The sequence below is a fragment of the Ostrea edulis genome, chromosome 1, assembly GCF_947568905.1.
Source record: "Ostrea edulis chromosome 1, xbOstEdul1.1, whole genome shotgun sequence".
Classification (NCBI taxonomy): domain Eukaryota; kingdom Metazoa; phylum Mollusca; class Bivalvia; order Ostreida; family Ostreidae; genus Ostrea; species Ostrea edulis.
In genome coordinates, this window is record NC_079164.1 from 87,806,015 (window position 1) to 87,827,425 (window position 21,411).

At 36.9% G+C, this 21,411-nt stretch overlaps 1 protein-coding gene across 1 annotated transcript; it reads left to right on the forward strand.

Annotated features, from left to right (window-relative positions):
* Positions 1–496: 496 nt before the first annotated feature.
* LOC125676174 (protein APCDD1-like) lies at positions 497–18,424 on the forward strand. Its single transcript, XM_048914072.2, has 4 exons — positions 497–888; positions 10,954–11,110; positions 13,778–14,363; positions 17,103–18,424. The coding sequence occupies exons 1-4, from the start codon at positions 855–857 to the stop codon at positions 17,883–17,885; spliced, it is 1,560 nt and encodes a 519-aa protein (XP_048770029.2). The 5' UTR covers positions 497–854; the 3' UTR covers positions 17,886–18,424.
* The last annotated feature ends 2,987 nt before the right edge of the window (positions 18,425–21,411 follow it).

Here is a 21,411-nt window from a genome sequence, read left to right on the forward strand (position 1 = left end):
AATTGTCGCCCAATCGACCCTACTACACGTGTATAATCACTGGTAGTGTCGGTTAACATGAACTAAATTTCTCAAGTCTCGCTGGAATATTGACCTTCAATAAAACGTTTCGATATAAAGATGATATTCCTATGAAAAGAGTGCAGATGCTGAACAGACAATCTTTGATATATGAGCCATTTGTATTATTCTGCTAGAGGTGTAGAACTGCAGTTTAATTAAATATAATGTAATGCCGAGCAGCGGAACTATTTTCGTCACTGCAGGCAATCACTCGACAAGCCTGAAAATATTCAGTGAAACACCTGTGAATTCTTTTTTTGATTTTGTCCAATTAATTCGTTAACCGTTTCCGTTCAGGTTAATCATAACTCTTTTAATCTTTTAAATACGTGATGAAACAATTCGCATAAGTTCTTGCAAAACTACGGTTCAAGAAGTCCCTTCCTGCCTGTCAATCATCTAAGCCCTGCCCAGTTTCTTGCAGGTAATAATTTAAACATGCGGAATGGTCAGTGACAAGAGAAATTTGTTATCGGTGATAGCGACCTACATAGGACAGGGGACACTATTTATGTACCTGTAATCCTCTGAGGCAGGCCCCGCGCGAGAGCTGTTCCGCAGGTGGGCGGTCCGTCTCCTCTCCTGCATCGCTGGATAATTTTTGTTTGTGTATCATTTAAAGGAACTGTACTTCTACTCTGCTGTTAGATCTATATACTGACATTTAAGAACTTTGGAGTACGGATTTTTCTCGGAGGACTTAATATATGTTCATATTTTCTTCGCTGGATCCCCAGCGTGTTCAATATGTTAAAATCAGCTTTTGAATTCGAAATTTGATTGATTTCGGAATGGACATTAACAGGATTTTGTTATGCATTGTGGGTAAGTTCTTCAACAAAAATAAATTTCAAGACCAATTAATCATGTTAAACGTCTTTTCCATTTCTTAATTATTTTCAATCACATATCGATTTACCTAATTTCACAGCCACATGTATTCAAGACTTAATTTTCACTAGATATTGAATTCAGGAAGATTTAAATTCAACCTAAACGCACGTGCATTATCGCTGCTGATTACGATTAAGATAGTAGAAGAACTAATTTATAACAGAAACAGCTAGAATGTATTTTAATTTAATGTTTGACATTTCTTTTATTTCAAAATATTTTTACAGAAAGTAAATTAATAGAGATGATTGAATTTACTTTAATTTCAAGTGTCATGTTTTTGTGTTGCGGGGCTGACACTTGTATAAACAAAATCAAACTCGAACAAATCTTTCAAATGTCATATTATTCAATATTTCACTAATGTTCTTGTTGTGCTTTATCAACGTTTTTCGACAAATTAGCAAATTGAAAGTTTTTAAAATGTGATCCAGGTAAAACCCTACACTTACAATAAATATTTTATCGCATTTTCTTTTCTTTTGCATTTTTATTATTGTTTTTTTTTTCAACAGAAAAGCAATTTTTTTAAACTGAGTTCTTTGATAATGATTGTAATTTAATTGAAGTTTCTTTTGAATATATGAAGACCAAAAGGACCACACATAATTTAATCCAAGCTCATCTTTAATTATCAATATTCATTTGTGAAGTTTTGTTTGAATATATAGATGTGTGTGAGAGAGAGAGAGAGAGAGAGAGAGAGAGAGAGAGAGAGAGAGAGAGAGAGAGATCCTCAGACTGAGCTTCATGTAGATGTTGTAGCCAATGCACTTTGTATCACGGGGGGCCAAGTACAGTGAGTTGACGAGACATAGTTAGCGCAATGTTTTAAGCTCCGTGGTATCAGACTTGACACTTTAATTGAAATTTGAGAATGTACATATTTTACTCTGTAGGTAATGGATTTCATTTCTGGGAAATTAAGTTGGGTGTCCGAGTTTTTCCGTTTTTGATATATAAGAAATTTTATATTTACGTACTTTTAAAGTGCACGGAATGATATGAAAATCATTTGTTCCTCTGGTCCTAAGTAAGAATAAATGAATTGAATTCTAATTGAGGATTTTTTTTCCTTCAGATTGATGTTTTACTTTAAGCATTGTTCCTTTTATATGTGGTAAACTTTTGTTCGTACCTCTTCTTTTGAAAATACAAAAAATCATATTTGTACATGTATGTCCATGCGTTGTGTGGAACGCACTAGGCATTTGACTTTGATTTACTCGCTATTCTTACATAACATGATTAGTGGAGAGTCTACGGTAGTTAAGGGGGTTGGAGAGGAAATCGTAGGTCGCTCTCCCTTTTCAAAATACTGGAACTGTGCATCAAACGGAGCACCAGTGTTCTTAATAATTGGAAAGTTTATTATTTTTTAAAGTAAAAAGTGCACTTGTCAATCGTGACGTCTGAATGAAAAACGAGTTCACGAAAGATGAATGCGACAACTTTCAACCTTTTCTTTTAAATACGCCTCATCCATGTTACTTCCGGCAATACAATCTAAAAAATAATACCAAAAGCCCTTATACTATAACGACATTTAATCATCGTTAACCTTTGACACCGCATTTTTGAATGCGATCAACCGTACAGTCATACCCAGCCAATGTCATGCAAACTTGTACTTTACCGTGTACTGATGCAAGTGATAAGTTAAACAACCCCAAATCTTTGCCACTGATAAGAATGTATTATTACCGGTACATTTTAATGCACTTTACACGCATCAATACCTGTTATATCTATATTGTTGAGGTACGAGTATTGCACATGTTTCAAACTTTTCTGCCAGGGGCTCGAACTTCTCGCCGTCCAATTAATTGTATGTAACAAACGCACTTCATCTTCTATATTTAATCAAAAAACACCGCTTTTTTGTCTCTTAAATTGTTAAAGTAGCCTTACGACACGCCACATCAGCTTCTATTGTCGTTTTTGAAGTAAAATTGTTATTTTAACACACCAGGGATGAGCTCGCGAGGGCACTTCACGTTTACAATAAATTAGAATCCAACTTGCAAGATTGGATTTTATTGTGACGAGGAATTAGGTTTGACATACAATGAATGAGTTCCCTACTCTGTAGTAACGGTCAGCTGACGGACGACGCTCCTGTGTTTTGTTACAGATCGAGATCAGGTTTCGTGTCCCGGTGGTCTGCAATGGGCTTTCCCTTTCTGGGGACATGGACGGAGTCCTAAAGAGGAACAACACATTGTTATATGAATGGCTGATTTTCTCTTGAAACATGAATGAAAATATAAAGACCAGCAATACTTGTATATTCCTTTAAAATCCAATTGCCTAGCCGGGTAGCTCAGTAGGGTAATTTGTCGGCTGCTGATCTGTAGATCGAGAGTTCGAGTCTACCAGGGGTTTTAATTTTTTTTCCCCAGATTACTTTCTACTAAAACTGCCCTTTTAATTAAATAAAGTTAATTTGAAAGTTTCAGTTTCAAAATATTATTGTCCATATCCTCCACTTTCCAGCCATATCAGATTTCTTTCTCCATACATTGACTTCGTCCTCGTTTACATCGGCCGCATGATACATGTATATCAAATACCGTATTATTTTGCTGCATCGTTTCTTTCTACATTCCATTAGAAAAATCAACAGCCAAGGCTAACTACAGTTTTCAGAAGAAGACCTCCCTGTTATGTGGTCTGCAAGGTCGGTATGGGGCTTTGTGATGTATGCCGGCTCTGACAGATTAAAGAAATGTTCGCACCCTCTCTGTATACGGGTTGTCGGAAGTTATCCCTATAATATTTAAAGTAGATTCCTTCAACCGGACGCGTCGTCACTTTGTCTTACCTGGTTACAGCGCCATTACATAACAGATAGATCTAGGCAATGGATGTAATGGAATCTTGTTTGTATACTCCATGCGCTGTATTGATTGAAAAGGCAAACAGTTTGGAAAGTCTATTATCTGACCATTTCTGTGGTACTCGAAAATAAGACCCACGCTCTATAGAGTTTGGGAGTTATGCAAAATCTCATTTATTTTAAATTTGTGAACGTGAAAAAAGCAACCAATAGTCTTTACGTAGAAGAATTGTAAATCGCACTTTAAGTAATATCCATCAAGATTCAAGACTTCATTATTATTGTAATCTTTCGCTATCTTCACAATAATGATATCTCTCTTTTTATCGTAGATACGACAAGGTTTGTAAATCTAAATCTTTTTTTGATATACCTTTAATTGATGGCATTTATAGAAGAATGTTTCATTTACTTGGTATTTGGCTGCCACTAAATTGCTTCAACAGTAGTATTTCATTTCTGAATTACAAGTCATCCACTTCATCATCAAAAGAGCGGCAAACCAAATAGAAGATAAAAGCTGAACCCTCTTACGAAAAATTCCCGGATTCGTCAGCACTTTGGCTCATATATATAGTGATTGTATTGACACAACTTTATCATTATTTACCTGTCTACCTTTTAAAGCAACTTAAAAGGTAAACGTCAGTTTTATTTCTGTAATTGTTCCATGATCATTTTATCCCCCATTTAACAGCCACGCAAGACGTATTTATATCCACTTTTGATCTATCTTCTCCAGTATGAAGAATTTGATTCATTTCTACAATGTGAATCTTGTAGCGATTGTGGAGCATTAGACCTACGTGTATTCGCCTAAGAAATTGTGAGGGCCTCACTGCTAATGTGTTGTGTCACTGGTCTAATATAGCGGGGACCTTCAACGACTCGACAACACCCACCAATCTCTTGTTGTTTGGTGAAAACAACTTTGTGATAATACTACTAAGTATATACTGAAATGTCCATTTACACTACATTCTGGATAAAGGCATTGGACTTTTTTCTTTGGTGTAGTCCTTTCAGAATCAAGACAATCGATTTTCCTGAATGTATTGTCTATGCCGGTCTCCACTACCGTTCACATGACCAGGAAGATTGTAAAGCTGTCAGAACCAGGCATCCATCTTAACCAACAGAACGATTGTCTAACACAATATTGTTATAACACGAAATCAATTCATACGTAACATATTAAGGACGTTGCAAATTCAAAACAGATGAGAGAATCGCATCAGGTTTAAGCTCTTTGTTTGGAGTTGTCGTAAATACGGGGTATCTTTGATTATTAAATTCATACACTCTGTCTCTTTATTTTTGAAGTTCATCTATGTCAACTCCAAACGTCTAAAGTTTGACCTTTTAAGGGATCGTATCTTGTTATACGATAGCGTCGTTGAACTGCTTTGAGGTTTGCCATGAATTGTAGAGAGCTATTGAATAACCCCCGTTCCACTGTTAACACCTCTTGGTACTTATCAACCGGTAGTAAATGTAGCGTATACATTACATTCAAAGATTTGTTGGATTTAATGATAAGATTCTAGTTTGCATCGAATTGACCTTAAAGTGTTTGCTTTCATAGAGTTTAATTTGCCCAGCCTGTGGAGCGATCGCTTCGTGTGCGGGAGGACTGGGTTCCATCCCAGGCCGTGAGATGACTTATTTCACTAGTGATATTCCCTCTCGAAACATTCGGCATTAGAAATGATAGTCGTAAATATTTCGGAAGAGCTTTTAGAAACCGAGGTCCCGTGCGACGGTAGGCGTTACCAAGCAAATATGCCCCTGATCGCCTTGCATGTCTAAATTTGTGGCACTTTTACACCGATTGCAAAAAGCGATGAATCTCTAAATAAGTAAAATATTTTCGTAGAGATGTAAAACAATTAAAGCAGTAAGGTGTCCGTCTGTCTGTCCATCGATATTTTCCCCAAATTTTGTGGCAATAATGTATATCCCTCCTATGGATTGATCGATTAAATATTGTTCTCTCGTGAGAATCTTTCACTCATATGGAGACGTCGCAATTGCCAGTGAAGGGCTGCGAATTTAAGTCCATCCTTGGCGCTTACGATCTTTGAGCAGGGAGGGATCTTTATCGTGTCACACCTGTTGTGACAAGGAACCTCGGACTTTTGCGGTCTCATCCGATGTACCGCCCATCTAGTCGCCTCTGACGACAAGCAAGATGCAATTGAATTGAACCCATCTTTCATCATAAAAATACTGACAATCACAAAGATCTACTCCCCACAACACTTTCTATACATCATTTATTGTTTTTGGGGCGAAAGGTTACAAACTTCCTCCTCCGTAAGTCTGGTCATATCTTACTCTCACCCATATTTCATAAAAATATCTAACATTATATTCATATTTTTCATTCATTTGCCAATTCGATATATCCCAGTGAACTTGAAAAAGACACCACAAAGTTTTCCACCTGATTAGATATCAACGGCAAACTAACAACTCAACTTTATGACAAACGGGATGACTTCAGCTTCTCCATCGTCAACTTCCCCTTTTTATGTAGCAATATTCCATTATCACCAACATATGGCTATTATATCTTACAACTGATTCGATACGCAAGAGCTTGTTCTGCGTATGGTTTAGTTTTTAAATCAAGACAGGCTATTAACAAATAAGTGAATGTTAGAGGGGTTTGAATAGCATTTATTAACAATACAACCTGTCGTTGGGTCATATGCTGTCTTGAGTCTAACGTGTTTCATACCAATTGTTAAGCCGTGTTTTATACACTGATTTTTACTACAGATAACTCCGGTTACCTGATAAAGATATATTGAGTTCACGGCGGGTGTGACCGGTCAACAGGGGGTGCTTACTCCTTGTAGACATCTGATTCTACCTCTGGTATGTCCATGCGTCCGTGTTTGTCCTACTCTTAATTTTGTATTCTTCATAGGTGTTATGAGTTTAATCACTCTTCCTTATCTTCACTTTTTCATACATATTTTAGATTTTTAAAGCATCATTATTTCTGCTTTCAATCTGGTTGTCATTGCTCAGTGCCCCATTTTCTAGCTACACATATTTTCAATAGCATGAAAACGAATTGAACATGGCTATAGGTATACTTGACTTGTATCTTCAAATCCTTTATTGGTTGGTTGTACATTTCTCTGCAATTTTTCACCCTTATGGAGACGTCACCATTGCCGGTGAAGGGCTACAATTTAGGCTTATGAGCTTGGCGCCTATACGGCCTTTGAACAGGGAGGGATCTTTATCGTGCCACACCTGCTGTGACACAGGTCCTCGGTTTTTGCGGTCTCATCCGAAGGACCGTTCCCATTAGTCACCTCGTAAGACAAGCAAGGGATACTGAGGACCTATTCTAACCCGGATCTCCACAGGATTCAAATCCTTTGTAGAGATTTTATATGGGTTTTTTTTCTAAAGATAGGTGTGATAATTTACACCTATACGTTTAGATCTATCTTTATAATTCAATTATACCGATCTTCAATTCATCTGGAAATAGGTTCAATTATTTGAAGATACAATGTAGGTACAAATATTGAGATAGAAACAAATATTGAAATAGGTACACATATTTAGATATATGTTAATTTGACTTTCCATACATTCCATTTAAACACGTGTACCTAAATATTTCAAATTAATATTTTGAATTTGTGATAACTTTTTCCAGATTCATAGTTAGAATATCTCTTTAGTACATTCTATCAATATGCTGACAGCATGTAGAGAAAAAGTCCATTGCTGCTTATGACGCAATGCTGAAATAAGACTTCAGACTGCGATCGACGGAAGAAAAAAATATCTCAAAACAAAGCAGACAACAAAAGTTTGGACAGATTACACGTGACATGACCTGATCCTTCCCAATGTCATTGAACAATGGCATGGTGACGTGGAGAGAAAGAAAATGTACATGTATATTTTTTTTTTTCCCTGGTCGAATATGTTTACAACGGGGAAAGATAGATGTTTTTATAAAAGGTGACCAAATATAAGCTTTTGCAGTTTTCTTTTTTTTTTAAAGTGTGGTAAATGTATAACATACAGAGGTAAATAACAGTTGAAAATTGTATTTTGGATATTTCGTACATCGATACTTGACAAAAATGTTTGTATAGTTTCGTTAATGTCGAGATGTCACCAGCTTTCGGTGAAGAGCCAGCCGTTCATGGCCTTAGCAGTGAAGTTTCCTTGTCTTGACAATCTCTACTGTAACACGACAACTGTTTTGAGGTCATATGTGAAAGCCCTGTGATGCTGGCAAAGGAAGCCACCACCTAGGTATGACGCTGCACCGAGATCGAGAAGTGGACCTCTCGATTGTGGAGCGAGTATTCTAACCATCTGACTATCGCCGTGTAAGATACTAGGCTATGTCCTAATTAATCTGTGTCCAATGTCATTTGGATATGATCAGGGGAAGGGGGGGGGGTTAAAAAAATTGTCCATAGGACCATGCCATGTCTTTGGAGCAACGGACGCATAGATACAGTAGCCTGTGGCCACCTACGGTGTGTAATGATTCTATCCCAATGACGTCTGATATATTTCAAGGTCTTTTAGAAAATGGAAAATTATCTTTGTAGAGTTGAAATGTTACTTCCTCATTTTTGACTGTAGGTTCATTATGACCTTAAAGGTGTGTTATGACTCTAACTCAAGGTCATTTATCAAATATCAGAATTTTGTCCTGATTTGTTGAATACGTGTAGAGCGTTTACTACGGGACCGGGAGTTCCCTCTCGTACCTCAGCCGCGTCAAACCAATGACGTAAAAAAAATAATGGCTGCTCCTTCGCCGAACGCTCGAAATTTATAGTAGAAGTGAGAGTCATGGGACCTTAAACTCCGAGGCCCTATGTCACTGCAGGGGTAGGCACGATAGAGAAATGCATGAGATTCGCCTGTGTCTAATATGAGATTCGCCTGTGTCTAATATGAGATTCGCCTGTGTCTAATTTGAGATTCGCCTGTGTCTAATATGAGATTCGCCTGTGTCTAATATGAGATTCGCCTGTGTCTAATTTGAGATTCGCCTGTGTCTAATATGAGATTCGCCTGTATCTAATATGAGATTCGCCTGTATCTAATTTGAGATTCGCCTGTATCTAATATGAGAGAAAGTTTCGAAAGGGACGTAAAACAACAAAATGTCTCTCGAAAGTGAATTCATTTGAATATGTTTCGCGGGGTTACTACTCTATTCTATTAATACAATTGTTAAAGTCATTGGATGTTTTGAATATCTACGCTATAAAGCAATTATTTCCTAACTTTAATATTTTCAGTGAAAATCTGAATATATATCTCGTGTCGCACAATTTACTCTTAAAATGCCAATTATTAGAAAAAGTTTGTTTTGTGTGAATGTATGCGATGATCATCTACACGATGCATGACTTTCGCTTCAGGTCCTGAACTTTCAGTACGTAATAACCACTAATTCCATGCATGTTCACCCGGTGCTACGAATGCGCGTGGTGTTTTGTTTTAAACAAGAAGTGTCTTTAAAGGAAAGTCAACACAGGGCTAAATCAAAACAGAGTCACAACATCTTCTTATGGCGGTGTCTTCAAAACATTTCGTTAAAAGAGTTTAAAATGATGTAACATATTCCTGAATTTGCCAAAACAACAACGGTGGTATCTTTGAAGTTGTTTTAGATATATCCTTCGTATGAGTTTGAATAACCGAGTTTACAAAGAAGAGGATCGGAATTCCTCCTCGCTCTGCGGGTCCCCCCTCAATGTACCTTAACTGGAATCATAACAAGCTTTTTTCTGCAACCTCAGGAGGCCATTTCCATTACAGTCAGGCTTTATACAGTAATCTGAATGTGTATACCAGACTTCTAAACGAAATCGACAAGTTTTATTTATCTTTTGGTAGTCTCTACCACCTCAGCGAGTCATTGTTGTGGAGTAAAAAAATATATTAATTATATACCGGTAACCGAGCGTTAGGGAACCCCCATATCACTAATCGATGCATCATTCTGAAAGCAAAAATATATCAGAGACAGCTCGGTCTTAAGAAGTAAGTTTTATCAGAATTTTTAGTTTTCACAAACTTTCATCATTTTACAATGATGTCAGTGCTGATTATAGAAGCTCTACTTTGCCAGACGATCGCTGCCGAGTTTTCGCGGTACTCTGCGCTATGACATGATAGCAGATCAGCCGCAGAAATCGTGGAGTGGCTTTTGATACATGTTTTACACAATGAAAAATTGCTCCAATAAATCTCGTGTTAACTAGATCCAAAATCGCACCGATTATTGGCGCTATCGACGAGCAGACTTCCTTCTGCCTGTGACTAAATGCATCTTCAGATACATGCCAACGCACCGTTTATCATTTCTGTAAATCGCTGTAGGTTATTTTTTTTTCAACGGATAATCTAGTGGATCATAAATATACCGCACTCTTTACACTTCTGAGTATAATGAAGCACATCTTCCCTATCTAGTCAGTCAACGACAGAGGACGTCTCAAGCACCATGAAATATTCAATTTTTGCTAGGAAGAAATACCTACCCTTGTTTTTTTTCGCATGCAGCAATGTATTATGTTTTTGAAATTCTTTTCTCATTGGTACCTTTGACAAGAAGAATTTGTCCAAAAAATTAAGAGATTAACTGATGTAAGTAAAGAAAGAGATTTAATTAGATTGTGAGTGACGCCTTCGCAACCTACATCTTTGTTTAGTCAGAATGTTCCACGTATTTCTCTTCTTTAACTTCCAAGAGTAAAATAGTTCTGTACAACTTTCTTTTATTGCATAATTTTCTTTACATTTATTAAAAGTAAAATTGTATGTGAACTATTTTTATCCTCAAACCAGTCTGGATTACTTCAAATTACATTAGACTCATCTGGTTTGAAATCAGTAAAACGGAAAATTCAGTTTTTGGCAAAAATCATGATTTTTCTTATAAAACCCCTTTTTATTACGATACCAAAGCAAAAGATATTTGGAAAAACGGTTATTTTCATGATATTTTTTTCCAAGCTTGACGCTGCTTGAATTGTATTTTCAGTCCATTAAAGATATTTTCACTCCAAATAGATTTTTAATTGGTATGTTTCATGTGTTTACATTTCATTTGTATAAAGCTCTTTATTGATTGCTGTTTGTTTCAGCATTGCTACAAACCGGGTTAGTGACGTCATATTACCACCTCTACCGCAGTAAGAACTGGAGAAACAAAAGCTGTGATCACATCCTTAGCAGAATCGGGCACCTATCAATCCAAGCTCCTCAACCTCCCAACATCGCGGGCGAATGGACATCACATAGGTAATAAAGCTGATAAAATGAAGTTGGTTTTCCACCGTTGATTTATAATAGACTTTGTAATAATCAAAGATTTGGCAGTAACAAGTATACGTTTACAAAACATGTTCCTAACATTATAATTCGTGATTGAAACGACATTTGGGATTAGTTTCATGACTTTAAAAAAGTGGTTTTCTATCATAATTGCAAATTCACAAAGATAGCTTCATAATTTTGAAGATGTTTGACCAAATATCAAGACATACTGAGACCTGTTGAAATCCTGCTTTTCTCGTGTAAGGATTGCAATATCCGTCATTCCAGGCCATGATGTATGTTTCTCCGTGAAATATACACGGTGAACATAAATCCAGGCCTTACTCTCCGTGCCGTACAAGCTCATAACAGGGATACCTAGTCACTCCGCAAGTATGCTAGTAAAGGTGAAATATGTCAATTATATATCTCCTCCCGATTAATTAAAGACGAGTGCCCCACCGATTTTGTCTGAGGCGATAAGTGCCATGAAAATATCAAAAGAGGGCAAAGGGGGGAGCCTAAAATCCCGAAATATCTACTTCAAAGGAAAACAAATGATGTCCTTTATTTATTTATGGGAATACCATGAATTCACATGAATAAAATTAATGTCTCTGAAATTTATATGATAAACATAATTGAGTTATCGTTTTAAACCGTCTTTCTTTCGAAGAGAATTTTTATTGAATTAAGTCTCCGTCTACAAAACAATTACAAACTAAGGGTTCTGTGAATGATGGTAAAAAAAAAATTCCGTATCTCTTTTTCCAATTTTATCAGATTTTAACGGAATTATATCTGTGATAGGAGTATAGTTTATTTTCTAATTGGGGTCAATGATGAGCAATGTCGAGTAGTCCCTGTTTGTACAGAAGATTAACCAAGACAGATAGAGGACTTAGGTACACACACCATGATGATTTGGCCGAGCCCCTTTGTCTTATTACGACAGAATTTTCGTAGATAACATTGACGAAGGTTAAAGTTTTTGTTTAACTTCTTCCACTTTAACACCCGAGAACATTTCAAGAGTTTAGATACCCTTAAACTAGGCATTAAGGGTAATTTGATCTCGCTGAATGTAGCGACTTTTAAATTGGAAATGTATAAATTGTTTATCGGAACAAAGCGAATAGAATACCTACTTTTTCTCTGTTTGGCACTCAATCTTATTTCTATTTCAACGATACTCTGAAATAAATCTCCACATCAAATGTGTCTAGAACCCTATCTAATTTGTGATACGATTCTCAAATTATTTGTGTCATTTCGTAAAGTAATTTGAAGAGGATTATTTACCCGTGATCTTATTCTTTCCTTAGTAACTCGATATCTGACCAACGAGAACATCACAAAAATGGCAGCAGACTGGTCTTTTATGGTGTGAGGACAAACTGCTTATTGAGGGAAAAGTCCATTAGCAACCAAAGAAAAGTTGGACTCAATTTTCTGCGGCTAAACTTAAGAAATCTAAAAATCCGTTAAAATTAGATTTATCATGAAAGATAAGCCGGTGTTTGCTAACTATATACACATCTTTAACGACATTTTAGATGGCAACATGGACAGTAATGAGATTTTTGTGATAATCGAAACAGAATATTACTTTTTAATCACACATTGCTTTCATCACAAATTGAAACATGCAGGAATCCAGTTCATTTATTTAATGTCTGTCACCACTGTCTTGGAAATGAATTTCTTATTGGCGATTTTGCTGATAGAATAGAGGCACCACGAAATCCCCGTAAAAGATACTTTCTTTAATTCATTTAACTTTGAACAATACACCCAATCTCTTTCTAAGATCTTTATAATCACGCCAATGGTTCCGGATAAGGAACTGTTACATGTATTCATACAAATATACTAAGGATTTCAAAATCAGTAAGCTAAAATAAAATCATTTTCATGTACATTAATTAGTTGGAATCACGTACAGGTCAACATGGATTCCAAGTAAACTTTAAACACTTATCTTTGTGTAAATTACAGGACGAAGGTTTCAAGAGTCAATGGATAGACTTGTACATGTATGTTGTAATCAAAACTATCAAATCTAACGATATATGTCTGCAGTAAGATGTTAGGAGAAAAAATGTTATTACTGTTTCAATAACTAAATATCGATGATATTATCAGTATTTTTCTTTTACATTTGTCAGGCATCACTTAAATGACGTTACTTAAGTAAAAACAAGCTTTTAATCAGAATTAAGTGTAAGGTGAAATTTTTCTTTGGACTGAATTTTTAAATACTTTACTTAGATATTTTCATGTAGGTCAAGTGCTACAAATTTGACAAATATATAATGTTTCAAAATATTTTAAAAGCTAACTTCAGAGTGATTACTGTGGTTTGGGATTACAGAGCAACGAGTAATGTTTTCCTCTTTATTGCTCTATCGTTCTCCATTTTGAGCACCAGAGATTATGGTTAATCCCCCTCCCTTATTAAGCCTAGCATGGTAGAATATAAACGTTTGTAATCGACATCACTCAATACACACTGTAACCCGGGACGAGTTACCCAGGGTGTGGAAATATACAGTTTCGCTGACTGTCTCGTTTGTTAAGAACATGTGAAATATCACATTCCAAACTCTATTAAGTGTTTGGGCTTAAAGCTGTTCTTTTTTTCTAATTTAGATGCGAAGTTCGGCCGGGACCAGAATTCATTTTGCGTCGATATCATTTTCGAAGACACCATTTTACACTACATCAGTATTACTACAAAGACCCCGGATGTAAATATCCAGCGTATGGCGTGGTCGCTGAAGGACATTATAAACATCAGCGACCGTCTTGGATCGTCCAGGGTGGGACTGAAACCGCTTACACAGTTCGCAATGTGTCTGTAATACCATATGCAGAAAATATAGCGAAGAAATTCACAAAAATATCTAAACTTTGTTCTGAAAAAGCCAACACCAATTTCACTATGTTCAGAAAAACAAAAATTCTAAATTTCCCGCCTTCTGCGAGAAATTCCCATGTTGCATCACGGGACTACGACTGCAGCTCTGTGTTCAACCTAACATTCCATGAATTACAGTTGATTCGCTTAGAGATACAACATCACCACATTTATAGTTCTACCAAGTACTTCAGAGTGGTCAAAGCCAAGAGAGCGCGCACAGAGAAACAACTCCTTCTCGGGGACATCCATACCGACATCAAACAGCGGGCATCATACAGACCAATGGCGTATCAGACAGTGCTCAAACTTGCTCAAGTATGTACACTATCATCATCCCAACATGATTTTCCTGTGAAAAACTCAAAAATCTGATTTGTCTTGTGGGATAATAACATCAACGTAACGTTGTTGCTGAAATAGCAATCACTTTGATAGTAGAATGCCAATTTACCCCCCAAAACGTCCAAAAAAATAGGCATGTTTGGTATAAATTTTATTGACTTGCAAGCACGGAACATTCAAGATTTCTGAAAATACTGGGCACTTTCTAAACAATTGAATGTTAACAGAATATTTTTTTTCACATCTATTACACAAATACATGCAGCAGCTGGTTTACATGACGCGTCATCGCTCGTCACTCAATGTGTCTGTACACCAGCTGCTGTTATTGACACAACAGATGTGGGGGGGGGGGGTGAAGACAAATTGATCTTTTACGGTAAAAATATTCCAAACTCGTCTCCTAAGTAAAATTGTGTGACACCAAAATCCTTCGACAGTCAAAATGAAAAATTCCGATTTTATAGTATGTTCTACATGTACCAGAATTAATTTTCTTCGTCATAATCGCCTTTGGTATCACTTTATTTTACTTCCTTTCAAACTCATTGTGATTGGGACATACGTATACACTAAATTATTTGGATGAAACAATTTATCAAAATTACAATAATGATGACAACTTTAATTAACGACGTACTCTGAAATGTATCCAAACTTGATATACTAGAAAGAATCCATTTTTACTTTTTATACGCCCATCCCGTGGCCGAGTGGTTAGAGCATCGCGTTCAAAATCACACGGCCTCTCACCTCTGTCGGCGCGGGTTCGAATCCCGCTCGCGCCGGTAAGTGAGAAAGTTGCCCAGTTTACTTTCGGAAGGCCGGTGGTCTCTTCCCAGGTACATTGTACAAATCTGGGTTCTCTCTTCCACCAGTAAAGACTGGGCGCCACCAGATAACTGAACAATTGTTGAGTGTGGCGGAAAACATCAATCAATCATATACGCTCGTCGCAAACGGGACGTATTATGGTATGGCGTCGTCCGTCTGTCGGCACCTTGTGGGCAGCATACAGACCGAACCGTAAGCTCCAGGATTTTACAGCTTGATACATTTGATCAATAGGAAGATACCTATTGTTTTTCAAGGTTAGAAGTCAAACGTCAAAGTCGTAGTATTACTTAGTAGGAAAACCTTGTGGGCAGGATACAAACTAAACCGTAAGCTCCAGGATATTACAACTTAGTATATTTGATCACCATGATGAGAGGAGGATGCCTGGTGTTTTTCAAGGCCAGAAGTCAAAGGTCAAAGTCGTATTATTACGTAGTAGGAAAATCTTGTAGGCAGGATACAAACCGAACTGTAAGCTCCGGGATATTGCAAATTGGTACATTTGATCACCATGATGAGAGGAAGATGCGTATTGTTTTTCAACGTCAAAGGTCAAGGTCACCGTATCACTGAGTATGGAAATTTTGTAGACAGTATACAGACAGAACTATTGGGGTTAGGCCGGTCAAACTTGGTACACATACACCTTATGCCAAGTGAAAATAATAAATAGAGACTACATGATTTGTCTGATTTTACGATGCAAAGAAATTATGACACACCCTGATGATTGCTGATACTACGTGAAGCCAAGTTCTACAAATCATGGTGTTAGAAAAACACCCAATATTATCTGTTCATGGGCGTATTATGTACCGTTGGCGGTACTCTTGTTGTCAACTCCGGAAATGACGTATTAGGCTCATTCCAATACGGTCTAACATCGTAAATGCCTGAGACTTTACGATTTATAAAAATCTACAAATAGTTTTCAATTGATCCTTTTGTCATATCGTAATTTTTTTATTTCCTGGGTGGGTGTAAACATTATCATGACACTTTGGACAACATGCATTTCGCAATTTCTTCACATTGTTTTCACTTTTTGACATATAATTAGAAAACTGACTCAGTTCGGAAAAAGCCCCATAAATATCACATTTTCAATGCAGAGTTCTTATATCATTTATTTTTATATCTAATTGTGCAAGTTTAACTGAGACCTGTAGACCGATTAAGGCACTATTTACGGAAGCACAGAATTATACTTAGCTAAGTAAATGTACTTCAGTACTGCATGAGCATAAGTATTGAATAAAGGTCAGGTTATTGACATTCCACCAAAGAAATTTGATAAATTCTTGATTGTGTCCGCGGTACCTTGTTACGCTTTCTGTGTGGCCATCCGTTATCTGGCGTTATTATTGAAGTTGACGTCTACATCTAATCAGCCCAGTAATAAAGACGGATTATTATATTATATGTATGTAAGTGTCGGAGAACTCACCTGTCTGGTAGGAACACTAATGAAAGTTCCTTGGTGGTCAGGCTTAATGTGCCTCCGCTTCCTGATAAGAGCACCATAAATTAGTTTCTCACATTAGGAGCTTTTGAAATCGATACAATAAAATTTTGTCGATCCCAATTAGCAAGGTAATTTGACAGAATATAGTTTTCGTGAGTACGTTGGCTTAATGAGGATGTAATATGAAGAGTAGAATCCAATTAACGTTGACTAATTGATTGTCTGGACCTAATCATATTTGTTAGAAAGAATGTTTATCTAATAATGACTTGTATTATGTTTGTGTGACCCTTTGCTATGGAACTTGTTAATAGTTTAAAAGACGCTCACACAACTCCAAAAATACCCAAAGATATTTCATTTTAAAAGGACTCAATTATTGACTATTTGTGTTTCTTTTTTTTTTTCAGACAAGAAAATGTCATATCTGCAGTCTGATTGCAAATTCACATGACTTTCTACCTCCACAACTAAAGACTGACCATACTAGTGTGCTTGACCTACCTGGAGAGTGGGTCAGTACAAAATGTGAGACTCGACAATATGGACAATTTCTAACGAGACATTTAACCTTTTACCCAGATGAAAGTTCTTGGAAAGGGCGATATGATTTCTATACCGACCCCTCGTGTCTTCATCCATCGTTTTCTTTAACGGTCAAAGGAACATTTACAATTAAAACGGATTCCAAGACAATTATTGGGGCTAAAAATTGTAACTTTCGAAGTCATAATCTTAAAGTGAAACCCATATCCCAAACAATTACACAGAATTTGAATATTTTTGGCGGGCAAGGTTGCGGGAGGCCTCGTTCTTGGGAGAGTGGTGTAGAACAGGATGTGACGTCATCAGGGGGTTGTGGAAGTCTTGGAGTTGTATTACCGACCGTTGAGCACGAAGTTTTAAAAATTGAAAGAATTCACAATAAAAAGTATTTATTTATAGGACAGAGACCTACAGAGAAAGGGGTGCGCCCTGTGAACGAGTGGCCTACGTCCTTTCAAGAACCTTTAATTCAATGCTCGGACACCACTGACACTGCCAGGAACACGAGACGCAAAGTGAATAATAACTTACCCTTATTCCAAAGATATCAGTCGCTGCAAAGTTCCTTGGCGAACAGCATTTACGATTGTTTTGCACATCATTTGTTTTTGGTAACAGTCAGCTCCTTCATCATCAGCAAATTATGATTGAAGATATTCATTGATCAAATGTTTAATATCAAAGTCAAGGTCACCGACCAAATCGTGTTAATGAGGAACAAATCGTTTAACAATGAAAATCAGAACTCATAATCAGGACAGTTCAGAATGATTAGATTGTTATTGCGCGCCAATACCAAAGGTTGATTGACTTCACTTGAGCTTATTACTGCGCACCACCCACCATCCATCGTCTGCACGTTAACGTCTGCTGAAATTTTATCAGCAGACGATGAAATTAAACATCGCAGACAAAATACGACGCAAACGTACGTTCTGTAAAATTGTCTCATGTGTTCCATCAACATTAAATTCCTGGCAGTTTTGTCTGACTCTTGTTTTGACCTTTGTTGAGAATTTATTACCTTGCCCTTGTGAGCAGCTTGTCGTTGTCTGTCTGTCTGTGCGTATTGGAATGGTTTCTTGGTTCAGCGTCTTCCCTTTCTCTACGGGTAATAAATCTAGGGCAATTCTTAAAAGACTTGTTTTCATTGTATTTTTTCAATGAATTAAATGAATGAAGATTTCTTCTGCGTTTTCTTTTACAATTGTCTTTTACCTGATAAAAGCTATTCATACAATTAGATCGGGTTCAGGAATGGATTTTGGGCATACCTTGTAGGTGAGTTAAGAAAGGCAATGAAAGAAGATACTTCACCGAAGAAATTCCGTAGTCATATACCGTCCTAATTAACCAGCATTACTAATGCTGACATTTAAGGACTTAAAGGGATGGGGTTTAGGCCACCTATCACGAATGTTGCAAGATTTCATGACCATTATTTCATAATTACAGTACTTAACTAGATTTTGTGATGACAAGCATCACAATAGGGCCCTGATTTGTGGCATTATTTGTAGGTTAAAGGCCCATAACTCTTTCAAAAATGTCAACAAAGCTGAAACTCAAAACTTGATCTATAACCCATTGATATAAGTTCATGTATGAATTTTCAATTCAATAGCTACAGGGATAGCCAAAGAAGTCCGGAAAACTGTCAAATCCTGAAATTTGCTAAGTTCAAGGTCCATAACTCTTTCAAAAATAGGTCAACAAATCCCAAAGTCATACTTGGTTTATATCATATACCTAGTAGTGTATCAGTCCTGATACACCTATCTTGGCTAGGGTGAGACAGCTGCAAGTAGGTAGGGCTGTCTCGCCCTAAGGGCCGAGATATCTCTGTCTCGGCCCTTTGTCAAGGGGCTGTCTCGCCCTCAAATTTCAAATGGCTATTTCTTCTTTAATCTTTTGAAATCTAACATAACTACATGAAAAAATGATGTTAGACACAATTTTTTTCAAATATAATACTTTCTTCCACGACAAAATTTAATTTAAGCAGAAAAATCAAATAAAAACGTTTTCAAAAACGGCGCTAAATTGTAGCGAGTATCTAAGCAAAGGGGGGTAACCCAAGTAACAATTGTTTATTTAGAACAATAACACGTTTAACTTCATTTCAAAACAATCAACGTTCTAGGCGACAGAAAACAGTAGGAGGATTATGGAGGATGATACTGAAGCATTTTCAGAAATTCCCAGTCCTAATGGAGATGAAATGTTAATTTACAGCAATTTTGATGTAGAAAACTGTTTTAAAACGATTTCTGAAATCTAAAATCCCGAGATCGAGGACTTGGCAATATATAAAACGAGAAAAGTAGAACCATTATCTACGGGCTCGGGCCGAGATCAACTCTCGGGGCTAATCCCAGGTCCGAGATCAACGTTAGAGTGTGATATTCTATATGTAACTTATGGTGCCCGGATAGGGCCATTTGCAAAAGCGTGACTGCGCGTTAGTCACAACACGCCAACAAGTAACGCACCTTCACGCCAACAAGCAACGCGCTTTCGCGCCGTTTCGCCAACAAGCAACACGCCTTCGCGCCGTGTTGCTTGGCGTGACGGCGCGAAGACGAGTCGTGAAAAGTTGTGTTTGCGTGAAGGTGTGTTGCTTGACGGCGCGAAGCTTGTTGGCGTGACGGCGCGTTGCTTGTCTGCGCGAAGGCGCGTTGCTTGTTGGCGTGAGGTGACTAACGCGCAATCACGCTTTTACAAATGGCCCTATCCGGACTCCATAGTAACTCATTGATATAAGTTTATTTGTAGATTTTCAATTCAATAGCCGCAGGGATGGTAAAAAAAAAAGTCCGGAAAGCAGTAAGACACACACACACAGGCTGATCAATATAGGACACCCTCCTAAAGGCAGGCCCCCGACAAACGGGACAATTTTAGAAATATAATGCTTTTTATAATGATTACACACTGTCATGTTTGATAAAATTCTTATTTTAGCGCGATTGATATGTCTGCTTTGCTAAAATCTCATCTGTGATTGTATAAAGCATTTCTCTTTATCTTAGAAATATGTTACATGTATATTTCTCCTTTGATCATTCAGACTTGACAAAAACTATTAATGCGTGACAGTATTTTAACCATCACCAAGACAATAACTGATTTTTTTTATTTAACTGATTGTTTGGATTTCGTTTTTATATAGCTGATTCCTGGGAGTTCTTTTCTTCTTACTTTATCCAGCCGATGACCGATTTCTTTTATATTTAGCTGATCGCAATTGCTGGGATTTATTTTTTATATCTAGCCGATTGCTTTAATTTCTTTCATATTTAGCAGATTAATGCGAGTTTTTTCTTTTTATTCATCATGACATCATACACAACAAAATAAGTGTTCATCCTGCTATACATCACATATATTTTATATCGCACTGTGCGATCGTTAAGTCTGGCATAAGTCAGATCAAATGATCTCTCCTGGTGGCCTGTATTTTCATTCTTTGGTATGATTTCGTGTCATTTGAACATGATGCTAGCTTAGAATAAGCATTCCATGGTACAAAGGCGTTTTCAAAATTATGTCGCAAAGGGATTATACAGCAAATTTATTGTCGTACTACAGGAAATACTCCGATCTACAATTTAATCTTCAAACAGTTTGTACGATTCGCACATACCTTTAATTGTTAATTGACCGTTAATAATTTTGACTGACGCGTGACTCTAATTATAATCATGTCACTAGCCAAAATATGTCGGATGAAAAGATTTCTGTGATTTTTAATGACAGAGGAACAAAATATGGCAGATATAAAATTTGTCCCTATGTCTGTGTTGACAGAAAGACAATGATCATAATAAATTTACAGGTACATGTCAGTTTTATCAAAAATATAGCGGGCGCCCGTTTCTGACAAATCGGGTATCTATATTCTTTAGGTATAAAGTTAAAAGAACAATTTTTGATACAAGCATTCATTTTTTGTGCAGTAACAACATTATTTAAAAATTCTTTATTAAACCTACTATCTCTTGTTAGTTTTGTTTTACGTCCATTCGAGAACTTTTCAGCCATGTGAACACCTCATCAGCTCTAGATAAAGTGCCATAAATATATCCAAGACCAATGCATGACGCTCGGGACCGTAACAGTGAAAAACAGTGAAAGTTCTTTGGTGCGCCAACTTCTGTCTCATTCGAAAGG